At 42.0% G+C, this 21479-nt stretch overlaps 1 protein-coding gene across 1 annotated transcript in view; it reads right to left on the bottom strand.

The window, feature by feature from the left end:
• The window catches only part of LOC141127062 (calcium-binding protein 39-like), a 99351-nt gene that overhangs the window by 11178 nt on the left and 66694 nt on the right, over nt 1–21479 (bottom strand). Inside the window, exons 5-6 of the mRNA XM_073613225.1 lie at nt 12489–12548; nt 3326–3391 (exon numbers count right to left, since the gene is read on the bottom strand). Of these exons, the coding sequence (XP_073469326.1) occupies nt 3326–3391; nt 12489–12548 (126 nt within the window). The remainder of the gene's footprint in view (nt 1–3325; nt 3392–12488; nt 12549–21479) is intronic.

The raw sequence follows: 21479 nt of genomic DNA, 5'->3' as shown, positions 1-21479 counted from the left end.
GAGCCTATCATCTACTAGGACACCCAGGTCCTTTTCCATCTTAGATTCCCCCCCCAGAGGTTTCCCCCCTAGTGTATAGATTGCCTTCATATTTTTGCCACCAAAATGCATTATTTTAAATTTTTCTACACTAAACCTCAATTGCCATGTAGTTGCCCACCCCATTAATTTCTTCAGATCTTCTTGCAAGGTTTTCACAGCTTGCTGAGAAGTTATTGCCCTGTTTATTGCCCTGTCTGCAAATACAGAGATTGAACTGTTTACACCATCCTCCAGGTCGTTTATGAATAAATGCTTTGCACAGTAAGTATACTGTCTCCCTCGGAGGACTGTGTGCTGTCCTGAGCCGGGCTCCCCCTCCCACCACCTCTGATAACTTCTCAGGAAATCTCACCTGCTGCAGAACTTCTTGGGTGGAGTGCAGGGCTGCTGCGTGTTTTAGTGCAGGGCAGTGATTGGCTGCTGCTGCAGAACTTCTTAGAGGGACGGTGGGCAGGGCTGCTGGGTGTTGTAGTGCAAGGCAGGGATTGGCTGCTGCTACAGAACCTCTTGGAGGGGGGGGGGGGGGGGGCTGCTGAGTGTTGTAGTGCAGGAGAGTGGTTGCTGCAGAACTTCTTGGAGGAGGGGAGGGCAGATCTGCTGGGTATTTTAGTGCAGGGCAGCGATTGATAGCTGTGCGCTCAAGAATAACCCCCCTCCCTGCTTCGCCACCCTCCGCAATAACCCCCCTCGCCACTTCTCCACCCTCAACACTAACCCCGCTCCCCACTTCTCCACCCGCAATAACCCCTTCCCTGCTTCTCCACCCTCAACAACAACCCCCCTCCCTGCTTCTCCACCCTCAACAATAACCCCCTCCCTGCTTCTCCACCCTCAACAATAACCCCCTCCCTGCTTCTCCACCATAAACAAAAATCTCCTCCCTACTTCTCCACCCTCAACAAAAACCCCCTCCCTGCTTCTCCACCCTCAATAACCCCCTCCCCGCTTCTCCACCCTAAAACAATAACCCCTCTCCCTGCTACTCCACCCTCAACAATAACCCCCCTCCCCGCTTCTCCACCCGCAACAATAAGTCCTCTCCCCACTTCTCCACCCTCAATAACCCCCCTCCCTGCTATTCCACCCTCAACAATAACCCCCTCCCCGCCTCTCCACCCACAACAATAACCCCCTCCCTGCTTCTCCACCCTCAAACAATAACCCCCTCCCCGCTTCTCCACCCTCAACAATAACCCCCTCCCCGCTTCTCCACCCTCAACAATAACCCCCCCCCGCTATTCCACCCTCAACAATAACCCCCCTCCCCTCCTCTCCACCCTCAACAATAACCTCCTCCCTGCTTCTCCACCCTCAACAAAAACCACCTCCCTGCTTCTCCACCCTCAACAAAAACCCCCTCCCTGCTTCTCCACCCTCAACAATAACCCCTCCCTGCTTCTCTACCCTAAACAATAACCCCCCTCCGCCCCTCTCCACCATCAACAATAACCCTCTCCCTGCTTCTCTACCCTCAAAAATAGCCCCCCTCTCCACCCTCAGTAATAACCCCCCTCCCTGCTTCTCCACCCGCAATAATAACCCCCCTCTCCACCCGCAATAATAACCCTCCTCCCCGCTTCTCCATCCTAAAAATAACCCCTTCTCCCTGCCTCTCCACCCCCCCAAAAATAACCCCAATCCCTGCCTCTCCACTCCCAATAACTACCCCTGCTTCTCCACCCTCAATAATAAACCTGTCTCCACTTCTCCACCCTCAATAATAACGCCCCCTCCCCGCTTCTCCACTCTAAACAATAACCCCAATCCCTGCCTTGCCACCCCCAATGACCCCCTCCTTGCTTTCCACCCTCAATAATAACCCCCTTCCTGCTTCTCCACCCTCAATAATAACCCCACTCCCTGCTTCTCCACCTTCAATAATAACCCCCTCTCCACTTCTCCACCCTCAATAATAACCCCCTCTCCCTGCTTCTTCACCCTCAACAATAACCCCCCTCCCTCAACAATAACCCCCTCGCTGCTTCTCCACCCTCAACAATAACCCCCTCGCTGCTTCTCCACCCTAAACAATAATGACCCTCCCCACCTCTAAACCCTCAACAATAACCCCCTGCCTGCTTCTCCACCCTCAATAATAACACCACTCCCTTCTTCTCCACCTTCAATAATAACCCTGTCTCCACTCTCAATAATAACCCCCTCCCCAATAACCCCTCTCCCTGCTTCTCCACCCTCAGCAGGAGGGGGGGGCCTGTGTAATGATGGGGGTATTATGGGGGGCGGATCCTGTGTAATAATAGGGGGGGTGGTATGGGGGAGCGGGCCTGTGTAGTGATGGGCATAGTATGGGGGAGGAGGTCCTGTGTAATGATGTGGGAGGGGGGTCCTGTAATTATGGGGGTAGTATGGGGAATGTGGGTCCTATGTAGTGATTTGGGTAGTATGGGGAAGGGAGTCCTGTGTCATGATTGGGGGGGGCGATATTGCCAATCCATATTAAAGATGGCCCTGAGCTTGCATACTATTGATGTTAGGCTAACTGGTCTGTAATTCCCAGGGATGCATTTTGGGCCCTTTTTAAATACTGTTGCTACATTGGCTTTTCTCTAATCCACTGGCACCATTCCAGTCAGTAGACTGTCAGTAAAAATTAGGAACACTGGTCTGACAATTACTTGACTGAGTTCCCTAAGTACTCTCTGGTGCAAGCCATCCGCTCCCGGTGATTTATTAATAATGCCATCTGCGATACATACAAGAAAAACTTCTGAAGAATAGCTAAATACACATTTGAAAATACGTCAATGTTTACTGAGGACACAGTAAACGTAAACTAGGAAGTAGCAGGGTAATTAACCTGCTGTATCACAAGAATGGCTACCAAAATGACAATCTTTTTCAGGTAAACATATATTTTATATATAGACAGTATATATATATATATTTGTAATGTATGTATGTATGTATATGGGTGGAATGAATTTACCTATAAAGAAACAAGAAGCCTCTGCTTTGTACTGATTTTCTGATGAGAAGCAGATGCACATGCTCAGAGCCAAGGTAACTGAAAGTAAGGAAGAGGTTTGCAACAACCAGTCCAGTACCATTTATACCCACCAAATACAGTGACATGAATGCCAATGCAGCTATTTGCAAGTGGTCATTTATCTCTGCAGACTTTTAAACTATTTATTACAGGGTCAATGATTCAGGGGTGTGAAGTCGTTTACCAAAGACTGCAAGTGGTCATGGTAAGAGGATCATGTTAGATCAGGTAAGCCAAAAATTTCCCATTTCAAAACATTTGCATGTTTACTGTTACCTTCAATGACTGTCTTTTTGTCACATAGTTCTCGGAGTGTAGAAGCTTTTCATAGTCATTAAATATCTAGAAAAAAAAAAATTAAAAATGTATAAGTTAGTAGTACATAGATTGGTCTAGGTATGTAAGTGACCAATGTATTGGTTTGTGTCCTGTAGATCAACAGGGTACAGATTGTGAATCAAGAGCTGTGGGAAATGGTATTTGATAACAGTCAGGGATCCTCAAACAGGAATAAGAATAAGAATACTTAATTTCTCCATTATTATACCTGAATATTTTCAAGTTGGTGACAGGATTTTTTTAAAAACATCAGAAAAAATTCAACAACACATCACATAACATAATATAACATAATATGAAATTATATTTAAAAAATCATGCTCTGTGACAATAACAAAAGTTTTGAGACTGGTAAAGAGTCCAAAAACAAAACCTAAATGACATGATATAGGTCTCAAACCCTGACATTTATGGCTTCAGCACAGAAGACAATGGGGCGGATTTACTAAAGCTGGAGAGTGAAGAATCTGGTGCAGCTGTGCATAGAAACCAATCAGTTTCCAGGTTTTAGCCCCCGTTCATATTGGCGCGATTTGACGCGTCAAATCGCATGCCAAATCGCAGCCAATTGCCGGCAATGGCATTGTCCCAATCGGTTCGACGCCGACTTTGAGATGCCGCAGTGATTTTCAAAATGAGTTCCTGCACTACTTTTGTCGACTTCGGGGGTGAATTCAATAGACATCTGTGCATGAACCCTCACAGATGTCTTTCAAATCGCCCCCGAACTCGCACTGAAATGCGGGTTTGAAATTGTGCGTTTTCAGCTGACCTTGCACGATTTCAAACCTGCGTTCAATGTGAACGAGGGCTTATTGTCAAAGCTTAAATAAACAAGCTGAAGTTAGAAGCTGATTGTCTACCATGCACAGCTGCACCAGATTCTAAGTGCGCCAGTTTTAGTAAATTTCCCTGATGGAGTCCCTCGCCTCTAGATCAGTGTCTTAATTATTAACTTCACAAATCTATAATAAATAACTAATTAACAAGTGTGCACAAGCAATGCAAATGAACACAGACTAAAAAAATCTGCATCTTAAAATTCCCTAGTTTTCAGTCTACATTTATTTTTTGGACAACTGAGGCAGAAGGACCATGCGAGGACAGCTGAAAGCAATTTCTAGGTGTGCTTCTAAGACTGCTTAAAAGCTGGTTATACACTAGTAGATTTTCTTGGTACAAAAAATCCACTGGACAACTTTTGTTTCCTGATCACTTTTTGGTGTATCTTACAGATTTCTGACTAATCATGAAAATAACCATTTTACAGTTATCTTCTGATCTGGTAATTTGCAATACCTGTAGGTGATACTGCACATATGATAAAATAAAAATAAAAATGTAACTGTTGTTAAAGCCCATCTAGTACACCAAGTACAACTAAATATCTGTGGAGAGCTAAAAGTAGTGGCTCTGCTGCTTGAAATGCAGCTTGTATATACCAAGTACAGTATTGTATAATATATGTGATTGTGATAGCCATGCATTACATTAAAAAGAAAGTATTCCAACATGATAATGACCCCAAACACACCTCCAAGACGACCACTGCCTTACTAAAGAAGCTGAGGGTAAAGGTGATGGACTGGCCAAGCATGTCTCCAGACCTAAACCCTATTGACGATCTGTGGGGCATCCTCAAAACAGAAGGTGGAAGAGCACAAGGTCTCTAACACCCACCAGCTCTGTGATGTCGTCATGGAGGAGTGGATGAGGACTTCAGTGGCAACCTGTGAAGCTCTGGTGAACTCCATGCCCAAGAGGGTTAAGGCAGTGCTGGAAAATAATGGTGGCTACACAAAATATTCACACTTTGGGCCCAATTTGGACATTTTCACTTATGGGTGTACTCACTTTTGTTGCCAGCGGTTTAGACATGAATGGCTGTGTGTTTAGTTAAGGGGACAGCAAATTTAAACTGTTATAGAAGCTGTACACTCACTACTTTACATTGTAGCAAAGTGTCATTTCTTCAGTTTTGTCACATGAAAAGATATAATAAAATATTTACAAAAATGTGAGGGGTGTACTGACTTTTGTACTGTATATCTGTTGCTCGCAAGAGTTTCAATATTTTATTGACATTTTTCCTTGTTTTTTTTTTTTTTTTTTTTTCTGTTTACATTTTCATCTAAATATAGATCCATGTATCATGCACAACTAGGTATTCAAGGGAAACACAGCTTCACCCTATTCACTAACATTAACTTTGCTAAAACAATCAACAACTTCTATTCTTTTTGTAAATCAACTGCAAAGTACATAATTCGCTACAGCAGTCAGCAGCAAATCGGCACTTACAAGTCCACATTCAGCAGCTTTTATGCAGCTCAGAAGCTAATCTTGGGAAATAATGGAGGGGTTATAAAAAAGGGGTCAGAACCACTTCTTTTACTTCGGATTGCCTGGAAATAGTAGGGCAGACGTAAAAAGTAAAAGTGATTTGTGCAGTTTCTAATTAATCTTTAAAATACTTTTGCCTCACCTGTGACAGAATCAGCATTCTTTAATAGCTTGTACTAAGAATGTGCTCATAGCGTAGCACTTACCAAGAAACAGCATACCACAGAATAAACACTTCTGTATGATGCTCTTTGTCCAAAAGTACACATCTAAATATATATGTGCCCAGCTATATTCAGAGACAGAGCTACACCTTTATTTAGTCAATAGTTTTATTCAAATCACTAAAAAAGACACCGCAGCAGAAAAAGGCATTGCAAACATGGGATTACTGGCCAGTTATTGGTCTCCACGTGGAATAAACACCTTCACTGCATGCCTGTTCATTGAAAAACTGAACCGACAACTAAAGCCTCCTATTAAAAAAAATATGTGCTGCAGCACTAAAAGGACCGAGAACTGAGCGATCACATGACCGCTGATCACAGTTCTCACTCTGCTGAGTGCAGAGCAGTGACTGCTTCCTGTAGCGGCTGGCTCTGGCTCTCAGCCAGCTGTCAATCAGGCAGTGGAGTGGATCCTGACAATACTCCTGGGATGCTTCCCAAGCCTGGCGCGGCAATAGCCCATTGTCAGCTGACCCTGGGAAACATAAGGACAAAGGTAATTGCACGCCTGTGACCCGCAAGAGAAGCATGGCCGAAAAAGCTTTTGCCTTTTTTTTTTTTTTTAAAACAAAAGTGCACCTGTACAAACAGTTTTCCCTTAGACGCCCTGCAAAGTCCCACAAATACCAGCTGATCTTGCCAGTGAAGTCCAACTAATGTAGCTTTCTATATTGGTGTGGCAACCATGCTGCACTGCTGCTGAATTCAGAGCAGAGCTGCCACTCTCATGTTAGCTGTGACTACTTGCAATACCAGCGAGATAAAAAAATGTTGCAGGGGCAAGACTATCTGCATCATCAGTGCTAATTCACAATCCTGTAGCTTGTCAATCAGCATCAAACTAAATTTAGCCCTTCCCACTGCTTTCTAGATTACTAGATTGATGGATGTCCAGTATGCCCCTGTGCCATTTAAGGAGGAGTCGGATCCCTCCAGATATACCTGCCCTCAAACTATCCATTACTATATATGTGCTCCTATTATGGAGGCTCTCATAATTTCTGGAGATAGGACTGGGGTGCCTTGTGGCGGCCTCTACAGCTTCCACATGTATTTGCCAATGTGTGCAAACTTAACCTGTGTTTACTGTGATACTGTGTTAGACAGGATAATTTGGTTTGTTGCATGCTGGCTGGTAAGTTGAGCTGGGAATTTTGCTTTGTTTTGGTTTTTCATTTTTAACTGAAGCCCTGATAAAGGGGGAGTTCCTCTGACCCCAAAACACATTGTATGTCTTTTAGCACAATACCAATAAATTAAACTGGATTATTTTATCTTTTGGCCTGTCGCTCCTTCCATGTAAGCACACTAAAAATTGTCAAAAGGAATAAGGAATCCGCGCAACGGAATTGGGTGGGAAAACTAAATGATGGACTGCTGCCCTCACGCGTGCTAGTTCCACCAAAGTGGAATAAGCGAAAAAATTTGTGAAAGAAAAAGGGGATGTAAGTGTGGCGCTGTCCTAAATCCTATTTTTAAGACCAGCTTCTTCAATGATTTATAAGTGCAAAAATTATATTAAATTCAAAGTGACTTGTGCTATAATTCATCAACCACGATATTCTAATAAACAAGTGAATCAACTCCTCCAATTATAAATATCAAAGTGACTTGTGCCATAATTCATTGAAAAAATTAACGAGATAAAATATAAACAAGATAAAATATATCACACGTGACATGCAAAAATATCGTAGACCATAAATTGTGTGATTACTAAAATATTAATGAACAGTCCGTATATATCACACGTGACATGCAAAAATATCATAAACCATAAATTGCGTGATTACTAAAATATTAATGAACAGTCCGTATAGGTAGTGTTACTTCGTGATAAATTTAAACTGGCTATGATGCGTGCCCAGAGCACCGTAAAGTGAAAGACAACGATCGCTGTGAAATTTCTTGGTGTATCTCTTTAAGCAAACACAGGTGTATTCCAAGTGCTGGTGTCTCGCGCTGTGATTGTGCAGAGACTCACCAGCTTTTTATCCCCTTCAGGGGTAGCATGCAGTCACAGTATGCGCCACTGTGCGGCAGTACTTGGCAGGACCAGGATCAAGGTGATATCGTTAGGACATGAAGGAGAAAAAAAAGGGGTTCCATAGTGTAAAACCATTTAACACTTTTATTTATTTAGGTCAGATACAGGTGGTACTCTTTCACTTTACGGTGCACTGGGCATGCATCATAGCCAGTTTATAAACAGTTCACACAATTTATGGTCTACGATATTTTTGCATGTCACGTGTGATATATTTTATCTTGTTTATATTTTATCTCGTTAATTTTTTCAATGAATTATGGCACAAGTCACTTTGATATTTATAATTGGAGGAGTTGATTCACTTGTTTATTTATTAGAATATCGTGGTTGATGAATTATAGCACAAGTCACTTTGAATTTAATATAATTTTTGCACTTATAAATCATTGAAGAAGCTGGTCTTAAAAATAGGATTTAGGACGGCGCCACCCTCACATCCCCTTTTTCTTTCACTAAAAATTGTCAAACTGCTAAAAGCTCCTTGTAAACAAAATTTTAAGGATACTTGCTTCATTTACTACACCATAAAACAGAAGTGAGCTGACACTTGGGGGTTGATCTACTAAGGGAAAATATGCAGTTTACCTTGCGAGGGGATTTTCCCTTAGTTCAGTGAATGAGGTAAAGCTGACTTCCTCCAATCATGTGCAAGCAAAAATATGTTTTTTTTTATCAATTTATTTAAACATGATTGAGTATTCATTACATGGGTCACAGAAAGCCTTTGGCTTGTAGTGTACAGCCAGCATTGCCACTGCTGTGTGACTTTCAGCGGTGGCAGTGAAAGGGTTAAAGCTTATATAAAAAAATAAAATATTGAAATATATTACTCAACTGCCACAGAAGATATACATTCTCTTTTTGTGCCCCAAATAGCATTCCAAGCCCAGATATTACCTTGTAAAAGTAGTGGCCATACCATCATGTATGTGTATGTGCAGAGAGCAGAACTGTGAGAAAAGCCCATCAGGTCCTCCTACTACAGGCCGATTACAGAAAACTACAGGAGGGGGCAGAGACAAGACTAGTCCCCCTGCACAAGAAGAGAGCATCAGTGACCGGTCTTTATTACAGGAAGCTCCTGCACAGTGGCAAAGTGCAGAAGTTGTTGAAAGCTGGATTACTGCACAGATCTGCCACGAATTCATGGAAGAAACCACGATTGAAGTAAGAATATACATGGCCTTTGTGTTTAAACAAAATCTGTTTAGACTGGATTTTTTCAGCTTTAAAACATTACCATGCATTGATAAATTTACATGAAAAAGATCTATTTCACATGTGTTATCTAAAGAGCATTATAAAAGACTATAGTGCCCTTTCCACAGTAATACATTCAGAATGTTTAATGTAATTATATCACATAACATTTGATGGGAGTCACATGTCTATGAACTGTATAATGTGGCATATGTTCCTATGTATTTAAAAAGTTACAACCTGCTAGGAGATGTTTGCTAGGAAGATGAAAAGAATATGTGGCTTATATAGGACTTGATCATACTCATTCACTCTATGAAGCACAGGTGTAGCAGGCTATCAAAGAATGCTTTTTGCACAGAGTCTAGGTATCCAGAATGACATACAAATATGGAGTAAATGCCTTCTGGCTCAACTTATTGTACAGTCAGTAACCACAGACAATTGTGCTCTGTTTGTTTTCTTCAAAAGATTACTTGAAAAGGGTCTCTAGCTTTAAAAAAAAAAAAATGAAATAAGCAAAATGGGTCTGGAAAACATATGGCCATATGTTCTTATATATGAAAGGTTCACCTACAGTATTTGGTAACAAAGTATTTCTTGGCATCCAGGATGTTCCGATTTTGCCGTTCTCATTAGAATAGGTAACTTCTGGCTCACAGTTGGATAAATACGTCTTAAAAAAACCATAATTATTCAGAACCAGTGGACTTCTCTACATTTTGTGTTTAACCACTTGCCTGCTGGGCACTTTCACCACCTTCCTGCCCAGGCCAATTTTCAGCGCTGTCACACTTTGAATGACAATTGCGCGGTGGTCATGCAGCCCATATGACATTATCATTTTTTCACACTTTTTTTTTTTTTTTGGTGGTATTTAATCACCGCTGGGTTTTTTTTATTTTTTGCCAAATAAAGAAAATAAAAAAGTTTTTTCTTCACTGATAGGCACCACTGATGAGGCCAGACGGATAGGCAGCACTGATGGACATTGATAAGGCGGCACTGATAGGCACTGTTGGGGCTGCACTGATAATCAGGACACTTATGGTCAGTGCCCAGATTATCAGTGCAGATGTCCCCCTTTCACACTAGCCGGTTACTAGCTCTTTCCTCTCCTTGCGCTGCGATATCATGCGGAAAGAAATGACGATAAACGGCAAGTGTGTTTACATCGTGATCAACTGTGATTGGACACAGCTGATCACGTGGTAAAGAGCCGCTGTGATTGGCTCTTTACCTCGATTAGTGATCAGTTGTGTCTGAAGCACACAGCAATCACAGAGCACGCAAGGTGCATGTCGCAGCGGGCGGCACGATCACGGGAGGATGTCCTGGGACACCCTCCCAGAACTGGCCAACCGCACTATAACAGTCATTTTGCTATAGCGCGGTCGGCAAGTGGTTAACAGATTTTATTGGGATTCTTAGCATTTGTTTCACCACAAAGCCTGTATGGATAGGACTTGGCTAGATTAGCAGATGGTTCACTGGTCAGTTTTATTTCAAGGAGATTTCCTTTCACTTCCAGTCCATAAGACGCAATAGGAAATGAAAGAAAATCTCTCCAAGGTAAGGAAAAAATGTCCCCTCAGGGCAGGGCTTGACAAAATTTGCTTTGAATCTAGGAGCCGGATAAAAAGTTAGGAACTATGTTTTTTTAGCATAGTAATTTCTGCCCCCTAACCCTAAAGTAACGCCATCAGGGTTATAGGCTGGCTGGAAAGAATGACAATTAAAACCTGTTACAGGGAAAAACTCTGCTCTGTTAGTCCTTGATCACACCTACGATGGCTGCAGAGTCATTGCAATTCTGCCCACAATCTCAAAACGCACTACAATAGCAAAACACAGGTTCAGGTGTCATTAATTTCAATGCCATCTAAAACGCAGTGCGGTTTTGCCTCTGTTGTCATGCAATTTACTGCACGGCAAATTGCATTGTGTGAAGTTTGTCGCCCAAGGAGAATGAGCTTTTTTGGGCAACAAGCTTTATGCCATGAGATTTGCTGTGATTGTCATTCGATTTACTGAGAGGCAATATGCATTGCGTGAAGCATGTCGCCCGAAAAAGGAGCAGGAGCTTCTTTTAGGCGACAGGCTTCATGAGATGCGATTTGCCACACAACAATCATGGCAAAACTGCACAGGTTTTGGGTGCCGTTGAAAATAAATGGCACCTGAATCCACGCTTTGCAATTGTGGCAGAAACGCAGTGATTCTGTGACAATCCCAAAATGCCCAGGTATGAATGGAGCTGCCCTGGTTCACACATATGTGATTCTGGATGCATTTTCAAACTTACAGAATCGCATAACAGGCTAGATATTATGTGTTCCAATTGAGGTGGCTCATACAGATGAAATCTATATGCATTGAAGTCAATGGGAGGCGGTTTTGTATTGAAGTTAATGTGACACAATTTTCATTAAACTCAATGGGACACAATTCTTCATTGAAGTCAATGGGAGGTGATTGTGCATTGAAGTCAATAGGACGTGATTTTGCATTGAAGTCAACGGGAAGTTGTGGAGAGAGACACAATCGCACCTGTACTAAGATCGCACAGAATGACATTGCGATTTCAGTACACATAGGTGTGAACCCAGGGGCCAGGACACAATTTCTAGTCACCATGGCAACTTGGTGCCTGGGATTTGTCGAGCCCTGCCTTAGTGTGTGTCCTTTGCCTGTTTATAGATCACTTGTTTGAACCCGTCAGTTCCCCTCTTCCTGGTAGTAAACTGACCACACCAGCATGGAAGCTGATCCATGGTAGCATGGTCAGTTTACGTCCCCCGTCATTCTGTTCAGTAGATACAAGCTATGCAGGCGTGCTCAGTTTAAAGCCAGGCATCCCACCCATCTCTCACTCCTCCTTCAGAGATTGGACTCACAAAGGGGGGAGGTGATGTAATGCTGCCAGGTCTGTAATTGCGTTTCATCACCTTGAAAATGCAGATGCTCAGCAGCAAACGTCACTTCCTATATTGGCGTGATGCCCTGATGTGGACACGTCCTTCTGCAGGTCGTGATTCACTCAGTTATGAAAAGCGATTACGTGACCCGCAGTCTTCAAGCTGCCAAAAGGGTATCTAGGTAAGTTATTTTACAAACACAAAGGCGGAACTGTGAAATGTTCACCTTCATCTATTCAGCATTATATAATGTGTTACATAACTTTACAACCAGTTAAAATTCCAAATCAGGCAGAAGTCAGTAAGTCCAACAATATGGTACTGAAACAATATGCCAAAAGTATCTATGTATTGTTACTTACTCTATCGTAATTCTGTTCTAGAAATTCGGCTACCATCAACTTGTGCCTTGTAAGCAAATCCTGAAAAAAAACAAAAGCAATACAAACATGAATATCTGAGTACAAAATGACCAAAGAACATTTCTGCTGTTTTCTGGTAAAAATATTCTCCCCTGTACATCTTTAAGACAATTATATTTTCTACAAAAACATTTCTAATTATCTACAAAATAAGCAGAGAATATAAAGTATGAAGCTTCTGTAAGCTGGCCTAATGGCCAACTTCTGTTGGACCGCCTGCCATAGACATGGGCCGAATGTTGGCCAGTTTCTATTGAATTGGCTGACGTCGCCCGACGTACTAGGCTATAATCTCCCCATTCCCCATTTATTGTAGATGAACAAAAAAGCAAAAGTGCAAACATGTTTTAAGTCTTTCCTGGGTGACAACATAATTTGGGAAATGGAAGTAAAATATTAAATAGTTTTAAATTTTTTTTACAAATAAATATGTGAAAAGTGTGGCGTACCGCAAAGGTTTGTTAGAGAACTTTAGTGAACAAACTGCATCATGAAGGCCAAGGAACACACCAAACAGGTCAGGGGTAAAGTTTTGGAGAAGTTTAAAGCAGGGTTAGGTTATAAAAAATATCCCAAGCTTTGAACATCATCCGGAAATGGAAAGAGTATGGCACAATTACAAACCTACTAAGACATGGCCGACGTCCACCTAAACTGACAGGCCGGGCAAGCAGAGCATTAATCAGAGAAGCAGCCAAGAGGCCCATGGTAACTCTGGAGGAGCTGCAGAAATCCACAGCTCAGGTGGGAGAATCTGTCCACAGGACAACTATTAGTCATGCACTCCACAAATCTGGCCTTTATGGAAGAGTGGCAAGAAGAAAGCCATTGTTGAAAGAAAGCCATTTGCAGTTTGCAAGAAGCCACCTGGGGGACACAGCAAACACGTGAAAGAAGGTGCTCTGGTCAGAGGAGACCAAAATTGAACTTTTTTTACCTAAAAGCAAAACGCTATGTGTTAGAGCTGCACGATTATGGGAAAAATGAGAATCACGATTCTTTTGCTTAGAATAAAGATCACGATTCTCTCTCTACATTACGTCTATAAGAAAAAGTAAAACAGGCGATAGAGTCCAATACAAAATGCTCGTCTCCTGTAAGTGAAGGGTGACTTACAAGAGCACGTTATATGACTCTTCCCCCTTTTTTTTCCTTTTTCATGTGGACTTAATGTGGATTTATTGATTTTGTAACTTTGAGATTTTTGTTGTGTGAAAATTGGTCATCTGGGGGTGGAGGGCACCTATAATTTTTTATGTTCCTTTATGCACTTATGGGACACTAACGAGGCTACACGGATACGTCACTTATGAGACTGTGCAGCGCACTGATGATGCTGCCCCTCCCCGCCCATGGCATTAGAAAACACTGGGACGCCTGCAGTGCTTGGCAATGTTGCGCCCGGCTGCGCCCCTTCAGGCTAGTCACTGGAGCTGACAACAGCCCAGGCACCAGGCTCCATTTTCTACTCTGCGACCTCCGACCTGGGTTTTGTCAAGCCCTGATACATATATAGATGGAGTGTATATATATATATATATATATATATATATATATATATATATATATATATATATATATTCATTCATTCTCAGTCCACCCTATGTCACCATGCACCACCCACAGATCTACATTTTTTTTTCTTGAGTTTAACTTTGATATAGATTTTTCCTTTTTTAAATTAACCATTTTGAAATGTAGATCTGACTGTGGGTGGTGCAGCATGGTGACATAAGGAGGACTGAGATTACCCCCTCCTATGTCAAGGACTTTCTGGATATCAAGTCCAAACACTGCAGCAGACAAGCAGTCATAATATATATAAGCTCACATTTGTGTTGGAAAAATGCCTGCCATCGGGCATCAGATCAATGCTGGTGCGCACACTCAGTCACTGCAGTGTTTCCCGGCCGAGATGTGGTACTGCCCACTCCCAGGCATCCACTGCAGCGCATCACGCTCTCTGCTGACGTCAGTTCCGGTATCGGCGCCATTTGCGTTCCACGCTGGTTCCCATGGCTTCTCCTCCGGTCCGGTCCAGGCTACATCCCGGGGAGACCCGAAAAATCTCAGTAATCCAGGCTGGAGATCGTAGAAGGGTGAATCGAGATCACAATTCTTATATGATTAATCATGCAGATCTACTATGTGTGGCGGAAAACTAACACTGCACCTCACCCTTAACATGTCACCCCCACCGTAAAACATGGTGGTGGTGGTGGCAGCATCATGTTGTGGGGATGCTTTTCTTCAGCAGAGACAGGGAAGCTGGTCAGATTTGATGGGAAGATGAATGGAGCCAAATACAGGGCAATCTTAGAAGAAAGCCTGTTAAAGTCTGCAAAAAACTTGAGACTGGGACAGATATCCACCTTCTAGCAGGACAACAACCCTAAACATACAGCCAGAGTTACAATGAAATGGTTTAGATCAAAGCATAGTTATGTGTTAGAATGGCCCAGTCAAAGTCCCGACCTAAATCCGATTGAGAATATGTGGCAAGACTTGAAAATTGCTGTTCACAGACGCTCTCCATCCAATCTGACAGAGATTGAGCTATTTTGCATAGAAGAATAGGAAAAAATGTCACTCTCTAGATGAGACAAACCCAAAAATACATACAGCTGTAATTGCAGCAAAAGGTGGTTCTACAAAGTATTGACTCAGGAGAGCTGAATACAAATGCACCCTGCAGATATTTATTTGTAAAAAAAAAAAAAAAAAACTTGAAAACCATTTATCATTTTTCTTCCACTTCACAATTATGTGTCACTTTGTGTTGGTCTATCACATAAAATACATTTACGTTTTTGGTTGTAACATGACAAAATGGGAAACATTTCAAGGGGTACGAATACTTTTTCAATGCACTGTAGCTGTCAGCACCTCATTCTCTAGTGTATCGGGGCAGAACAGTAACATGGTTCTACACATTCCATGGAGTAATTACGTTAATAACATAATGCAATTTTAATGACTCGAGGTAGAATGGCAGCCATTCATTGCATTGAATATGTCAGCTAATCAACATACAGAGCTCAATGTTCAATCAGATAACAGTCAATGTTACCCAAATTTTGTACACAGCAATGATGTTTTCTTGGGTACAGCGCTAATATATCATTCTTAAATGAATAGTTAACTGTCAATCCTTTTTCTCAGAAAGTTCTATACACAGTAATACCCCTTCAATGGCACCCAAACTATCTCAATGAGCACCTGTTTCTATTTCTAGAGAACAGTGAATAAGTTCATGGTCTTCATAGGCTATTGCCAGAAGAAAATGCAAGTGTTTCCAAATACAAATCCTTGGAATTCACAAACAATAAAACACATTTCACGATATAATTGAGTATATAAATTATAAATACAATTCAAGACGTGAAAACAAAACATGTTAATCCTGGCAGAAAACTTTCCAGCTGATAACTTCCTGTACAAGCTGCCTGCGTTTGATTAATTAGCATTGTTCCCAACTATATCCGAGTACTACAGAACACCTGCCTAAATGTTAGTTCTTGGGTTTGGATAGGATTTACATCTAAGCCACTGTGTACCTACTGTTCACATTTACAACTACATAAAAAGCAACGTAAATGAAATATAAAAGTGTTTTTTATTATTTCTTTAGATTTATGTGTAACCATAATGTATTGAGTGTGTGTTAATGATTTAGAAAACCCTTTGTTTGTGAATATTTTGTAATTATATATGTGCATAGGGGGCAGCCATATTTGAACATTTCTTGTTTTGCGGTGCTGCAGAATGTTTGTGCTTTACTAGCTCTTAGGCTGGCCATACATGGATCAAAATTTGGCCAGTTCAGCAGGGACCAGCCAAACTAGCTGATTGATCAACTGTGAACTCCAGATTTCACTCTTACTGCAGTTAAGAAACCCAAGCACCTCTATTTTCCAACTGTGATTATAATTACCTTCTTTGATTATGGAAGTGCAGGCTTTGCTTCAGATCATATTGTATAGGGTAATGGTTTTATTTATATTATATATATATATATATATATATATATATATATATATATATATTGCAAAGCAGCTCTTTTAAGGGTATAGTAGTCCAGTATGCGATGTCCACTGTTTAACTGCTTTGACTTTAAAGTGTCTTTAAACTGATTGTAAAGGCTCAAATGTTTTTTTTTAATTTATTTTAAACAAACATGTTACACTTACCTGCTCTTTGCAATGGTTTTGCACACAGCAGCCCCGATCCTCCTAGTATAGGGTTCCCCACGGGCCCTCCTTGCTCCCCCAACCAAGCACCCACCAAAGCAAGCAGCTTGATATGGGGGTACTCATGTGGGCTCGCTCCTGAGCCGGCTCTGTAGTCCCTTGCTCCCTCCTCACTGGCTGAAATCTATCGAATGAGGAGAGAGAAATGGTGCTCTTGTGCACATCTTTGGCTCAAGATCGGTCTAAGGTAAGTGTTTAGGGGAGTTTGTATATGCTGGCTGATGTTTTTACTAATGTGATGCCCAATTTTAAAATAAACATGTCTCTTTTTGCAACACTATGAATGCTCTTCCTTCCTCCTTTCTGCATGAATCCCTCTGTGGCTGAGCAGTGGATTGCGTACTTAGTCTGGGTGGAGGTGCGACTCACAGCGGCAAGTTGTGCGAGTGGAAGCACACATCATTCCTTCTATCCGGGCGGCAGGCATGCTATGGGGGTGCAGGCTCTAATCCATCTATCCACTCGGGTGGCACATTGTAGACATGAAGGCTGACCTGCATTCACTCACTCCTTGAGGCGAGTGGAGGCTTACTCTCATCCATCCAGGGATAAAGAGGTCTGATTGAAGGTTGGGGATCCTATCTATCCATCCATTATTGGGATTTGGATTTTCCCTTCTAAGCATAATTAGACCTTTTGGGGTCTAACATTCTAGTAAGCAGATCTTATTATTACACGGTTGGGAGCACAGCGGTGATTGTGAAGAGGATTTTTATGACATGATGTTTGGGACTTTTCTGCATTTAGTTTATATGCACATTTCTTTAGAAGACTTTCTGGTGATTTATTTGTACTGGACTTTATGATCTTTTGTTTCGATTACTTTAGAAATGGGGTTTACATATGATTTATTTATATCATTTTGACACATAATAATTGATTATTTTTGTATATCCTACCAGCATGTCTTTAGAGTGTGGGAGGAAACTGGGTGTGACAGACTCACCTGGGACAGAGGCTTTTGGAGGGGACTGAATGCTAGCCTCTTGCCTATCGACTATGGGCCCTGGCATTTGATGGAGCTACAAGCATTTAAGAAGATATTCTGGTATGTAATGCAAAAGGACATTATTAAGGAGGACATGATGGTCTCTGCCAGCTTGGGACTCAGTGGGCAGATGTATGTGGAAGGAATGCTGATTGAGATCTGGAAAGCCTGGGTCTTTCACCCAATAGTTTATTGTGCTCATTAACACACCTTTGTCTCCTAGAAAACTATTGGGGGATGTGTTTATACTTATGTGTATTGTAAGTTGAGTGAGGAGATGGCAAGTCTACCCTGAAAGGTAATATCTCCGAGTCACCAAGTCTGGGTAAATGATTAGATAACTAGCTCATGTTAATTAGGTTTCTGGTTACAGGTGTATTGTAAGAGTAATATGATACAGTCTTCAACTGTATATAAGACTGTATTCTTCCTCTAATAAACAGTCCATGTTCAGCAACCAAACGAGTATGGTCTCGTTTTGTTTGTTGTTAGCGGTTGGAACAACTGATATCTATATTCAGACTGGGAGGAAGCGGTATATGACGAAAGCACTCAAGTGGAACATAGGACGTTTCGTTACACTGGGGTACCAGAGGAAACACATGCATGCATAGAGAGAACACACAAACTCAATGTGCTGGTGGGATTCGAACCAAGGAACCCTACGCAGCAATGCAGAAAAACTAACCACTAAGCTACACCAAATGACATGTTAAATAGCAAGCAGCAGCTCCTAAGTTTGGGCATGAGTGAGATCTGGCGCAAACATCATCGTGGGCCAGCCCAGGGAGTAAAGAGGAGGAGGCCAGCCACGGATGATGTCTACCTGTCAAAATGGTGGTGTAGTTTTCTCTAAGGATAAGAGGAGAATTGGCACATGGGAAGACAAAAACCGAGACAAGAAAATTATACTTCAATGTATTTATTTGGCATTAGCACCTACAGTAATTGTGGCAGGTTCATATGAGGCGAAAGAGAGAAGGTCCGCTTTAACCTACCTATAGAAAACAAGAAGATTTTGTCTTGATCTTTATGAAATAAACAGAGTCTGGCAATAAATGACAACGCTTTTGGGCAATGATGGAATAATCGTTTGGAGGTGAGATTAATCATAAATAAGCAACCATCATCTTAAGTCTATGCCCAGCGTTAAAACATCAGTAAGGGCCAAAGCTTACAGAACAGTAGACATCAGTGATATTTATTAAAAACGTTTATTTGATAATTTTGTAAAGGCTGTAAAAGCCCAAGAAGACTCCCAAGGGACTCTGTTTCCCCTGAAAGCCATTCCATCGGACAAAACGTATGTAGGGCAGAGCTCAGTGGTGACATCAGCATGTCCGTTCAGAGATCCAGTGGCTGTGCAACATGCAGGGAAAGCCTCATCCAATTCGCATATGTGTAAATCTGGCCTAAATGTTTGGTAAGCTGCTTTATTTGTATAAGGTAGCTGGTGCACATTTGGTGTGTAGAGTTTGTATTCATGATGGACCGAGTAGGAGTTTCTCACTGGACTCTAATTTGGTAATCTTATGATGTATGCACTCTTTATGAATTTGGATGATTTATGTGACAGCGCAACACTTTTTTTGAAACAATTGTAAAAACCCAAGACTCAAGTGAGCTTCTAAAAATTTAAACCTAGCACCTAACTTTCAATGTCCTATCACCCTCAACAAATCTTGTCTAATGGCTTCATGATCAAAAATGATCAAGGATGATGAAGGAGGCGTGGTTTGCTTCCGAAACGCGTTCCTATTGGCTCTCACAGCAGACGGACTGACAGCTTCTCTCCACACTCCAGCTGGAGACACACATTCTGGATGGATATCCGAACACTGGATGGACCATCATGGAAACACAGGGCTGCGTGATGCCGCTCCCCTTGGATGGATCCCAGGCGCATCGGGCTCCCTCCACATGGCTTGCTCTCTTCCATCCACGGACGGAGACCCCAGTTCCCTGTTCACACGAACTACCCAACCACCGCGAACTGTCATCCTCTACTCCACCTGTTTGTGAGTGCTATTGTCATTCATATTGAGTTTTATCTTTTATTAAATTGTGCTGCACTGCCTGCTTTGCTCTTTTTTCCCTCCCCTCTGGCTTCATGATCAAGTTTGCTGAATATAGACCAGATTCCCTGGATCAACCAACCATGTATTGATTAAAATTTGGCAGGTTCAGCAGAGACTGGCAGAATTTCAATCCACGTGTGGGCAGGCTGGTTATACAGCAATCTAACTACTTATCAACTTCTGTATAACCAGCCTGTCAGAGATTTCCCCCCCTAAATCAGTGCCTCTGGCTATAGGCGGCAGCGCTGATCAGTGTATTCTGATGGCAGTGAAGTCTCCCCATTGTCAGAATACAATAACTCAGTGGGGAGGATTCCTCAATCCACCTCCAATGTGTGGATGGAGGCATCGGGTCATTTTTTTTTTTTTTTTTAAGTTAACCCGCTGGGCTGAAAAAAAGAAAGATTGATGCATTGTGTACAAAACTCTACTAATTGTAAAGCATAAACAGCTTTAAAAAGTATTCATACCCCCTTGAAATTTTCCACATTTTTTCATGTTACAACCAAAAACGTAAATGTATTTTATTGGGATTTTATGTGATAGACCAACACAAAGTGGCACATAATAGTGAAGTGGAAGGAAAATTATAAATGGTTTTCAAAGTATTTTACAAATAAATATCTAAAAAGTGTGGCGTGCGTTTGTATTCCGTCCCCTTTACTCTGATACCCCTAACTAAAATCTAGTGGAACCAATTGCCTTCAGAAATCACCTAATTAGTAAATAAGAGTCCACCTGTGTGTAATTTAATCTCCGTATAAATACAACTGTTCTGTTAGAGAACCTTAGTGAACAAACAGCATCATGAAGTCCAAGGAACACATTACAGACAGGTCAGGGATAAAGTTGTGGAGAAGTTTAAAGCAGGGTTAGGTTATAAAAATAAATATCCCAAGCTTTAAACAACTCACAGAGCACTGTTCAATCCATCATCCAGAAATGATACAAACCTAATAAGACATGGCCGTCGACCTAAACTGACAGGCCGGGCAAGGAGAGCATTAATCTGATAAGCAGCAAAGAGGCCCATGGTAGCTCTGGAGGAGCTGCAGAGATCCACAGCTCAGGTGGGAGAATCTGTCCAAGGGCAATTATTAGTCGTGCACTCCACAAATCTGACCTTTATGGAAGAGGGGCGAGAAGAAAGCCATTGTTGAAACAAAGCCATAAGAAGTCCCGTTTGCTGTTCGCGAGAAGCCATATGGGGGACACAGCAAACATGTGGAAGAAGGTGCTCTGGTCAGATTGAACTTTTTGGCCTAAAAGCAAAACACTATGTGTAGCAGAAAATTAACACTGCACATCACCCTGAACACACCATCCCCACCATGAAACATGGTGGTGGCAGCATCATGTTGTGGGGATGATTTTCTTCAGCAGGGACGGGGAAGCTGGTCAGAGTTAAAGGGAAGATGGATGGAGTGGAATACAGGGCAATCTTAGAAGAAAACCTGCTAGAGTTTGCAAAAGACTTGAGACTGGGGTGGAGGTTCACCTTCCAGCAGGACAACGACCCTAAACACACAGCCAGAGCTACAATGGAATGGTTTAGATCAAAGCATATTCATGTGTTAGAATGGCCTAGTCAAAGTCCAGACCTAAATCCAATTGA

Source organism: Aquarana catesbeiana, linkage group LG02, assembly GCF_042186555.1.
Source record: "Aquarana catesbeiana isolate 2022-GZ linkage group LG02, ASM4218655v1, whole genome shotgun sequence".
In the NCBI taxonomy this organism is placed as follows: Eukaryota; Metazoa; Chordata; class Amphibia; order Anura; family Ranidae; genus Aquarana; species Aquarana catesbeiana.
This window is presented reverse-complemented; position numbering and strand designations above follow the sequence as displayed.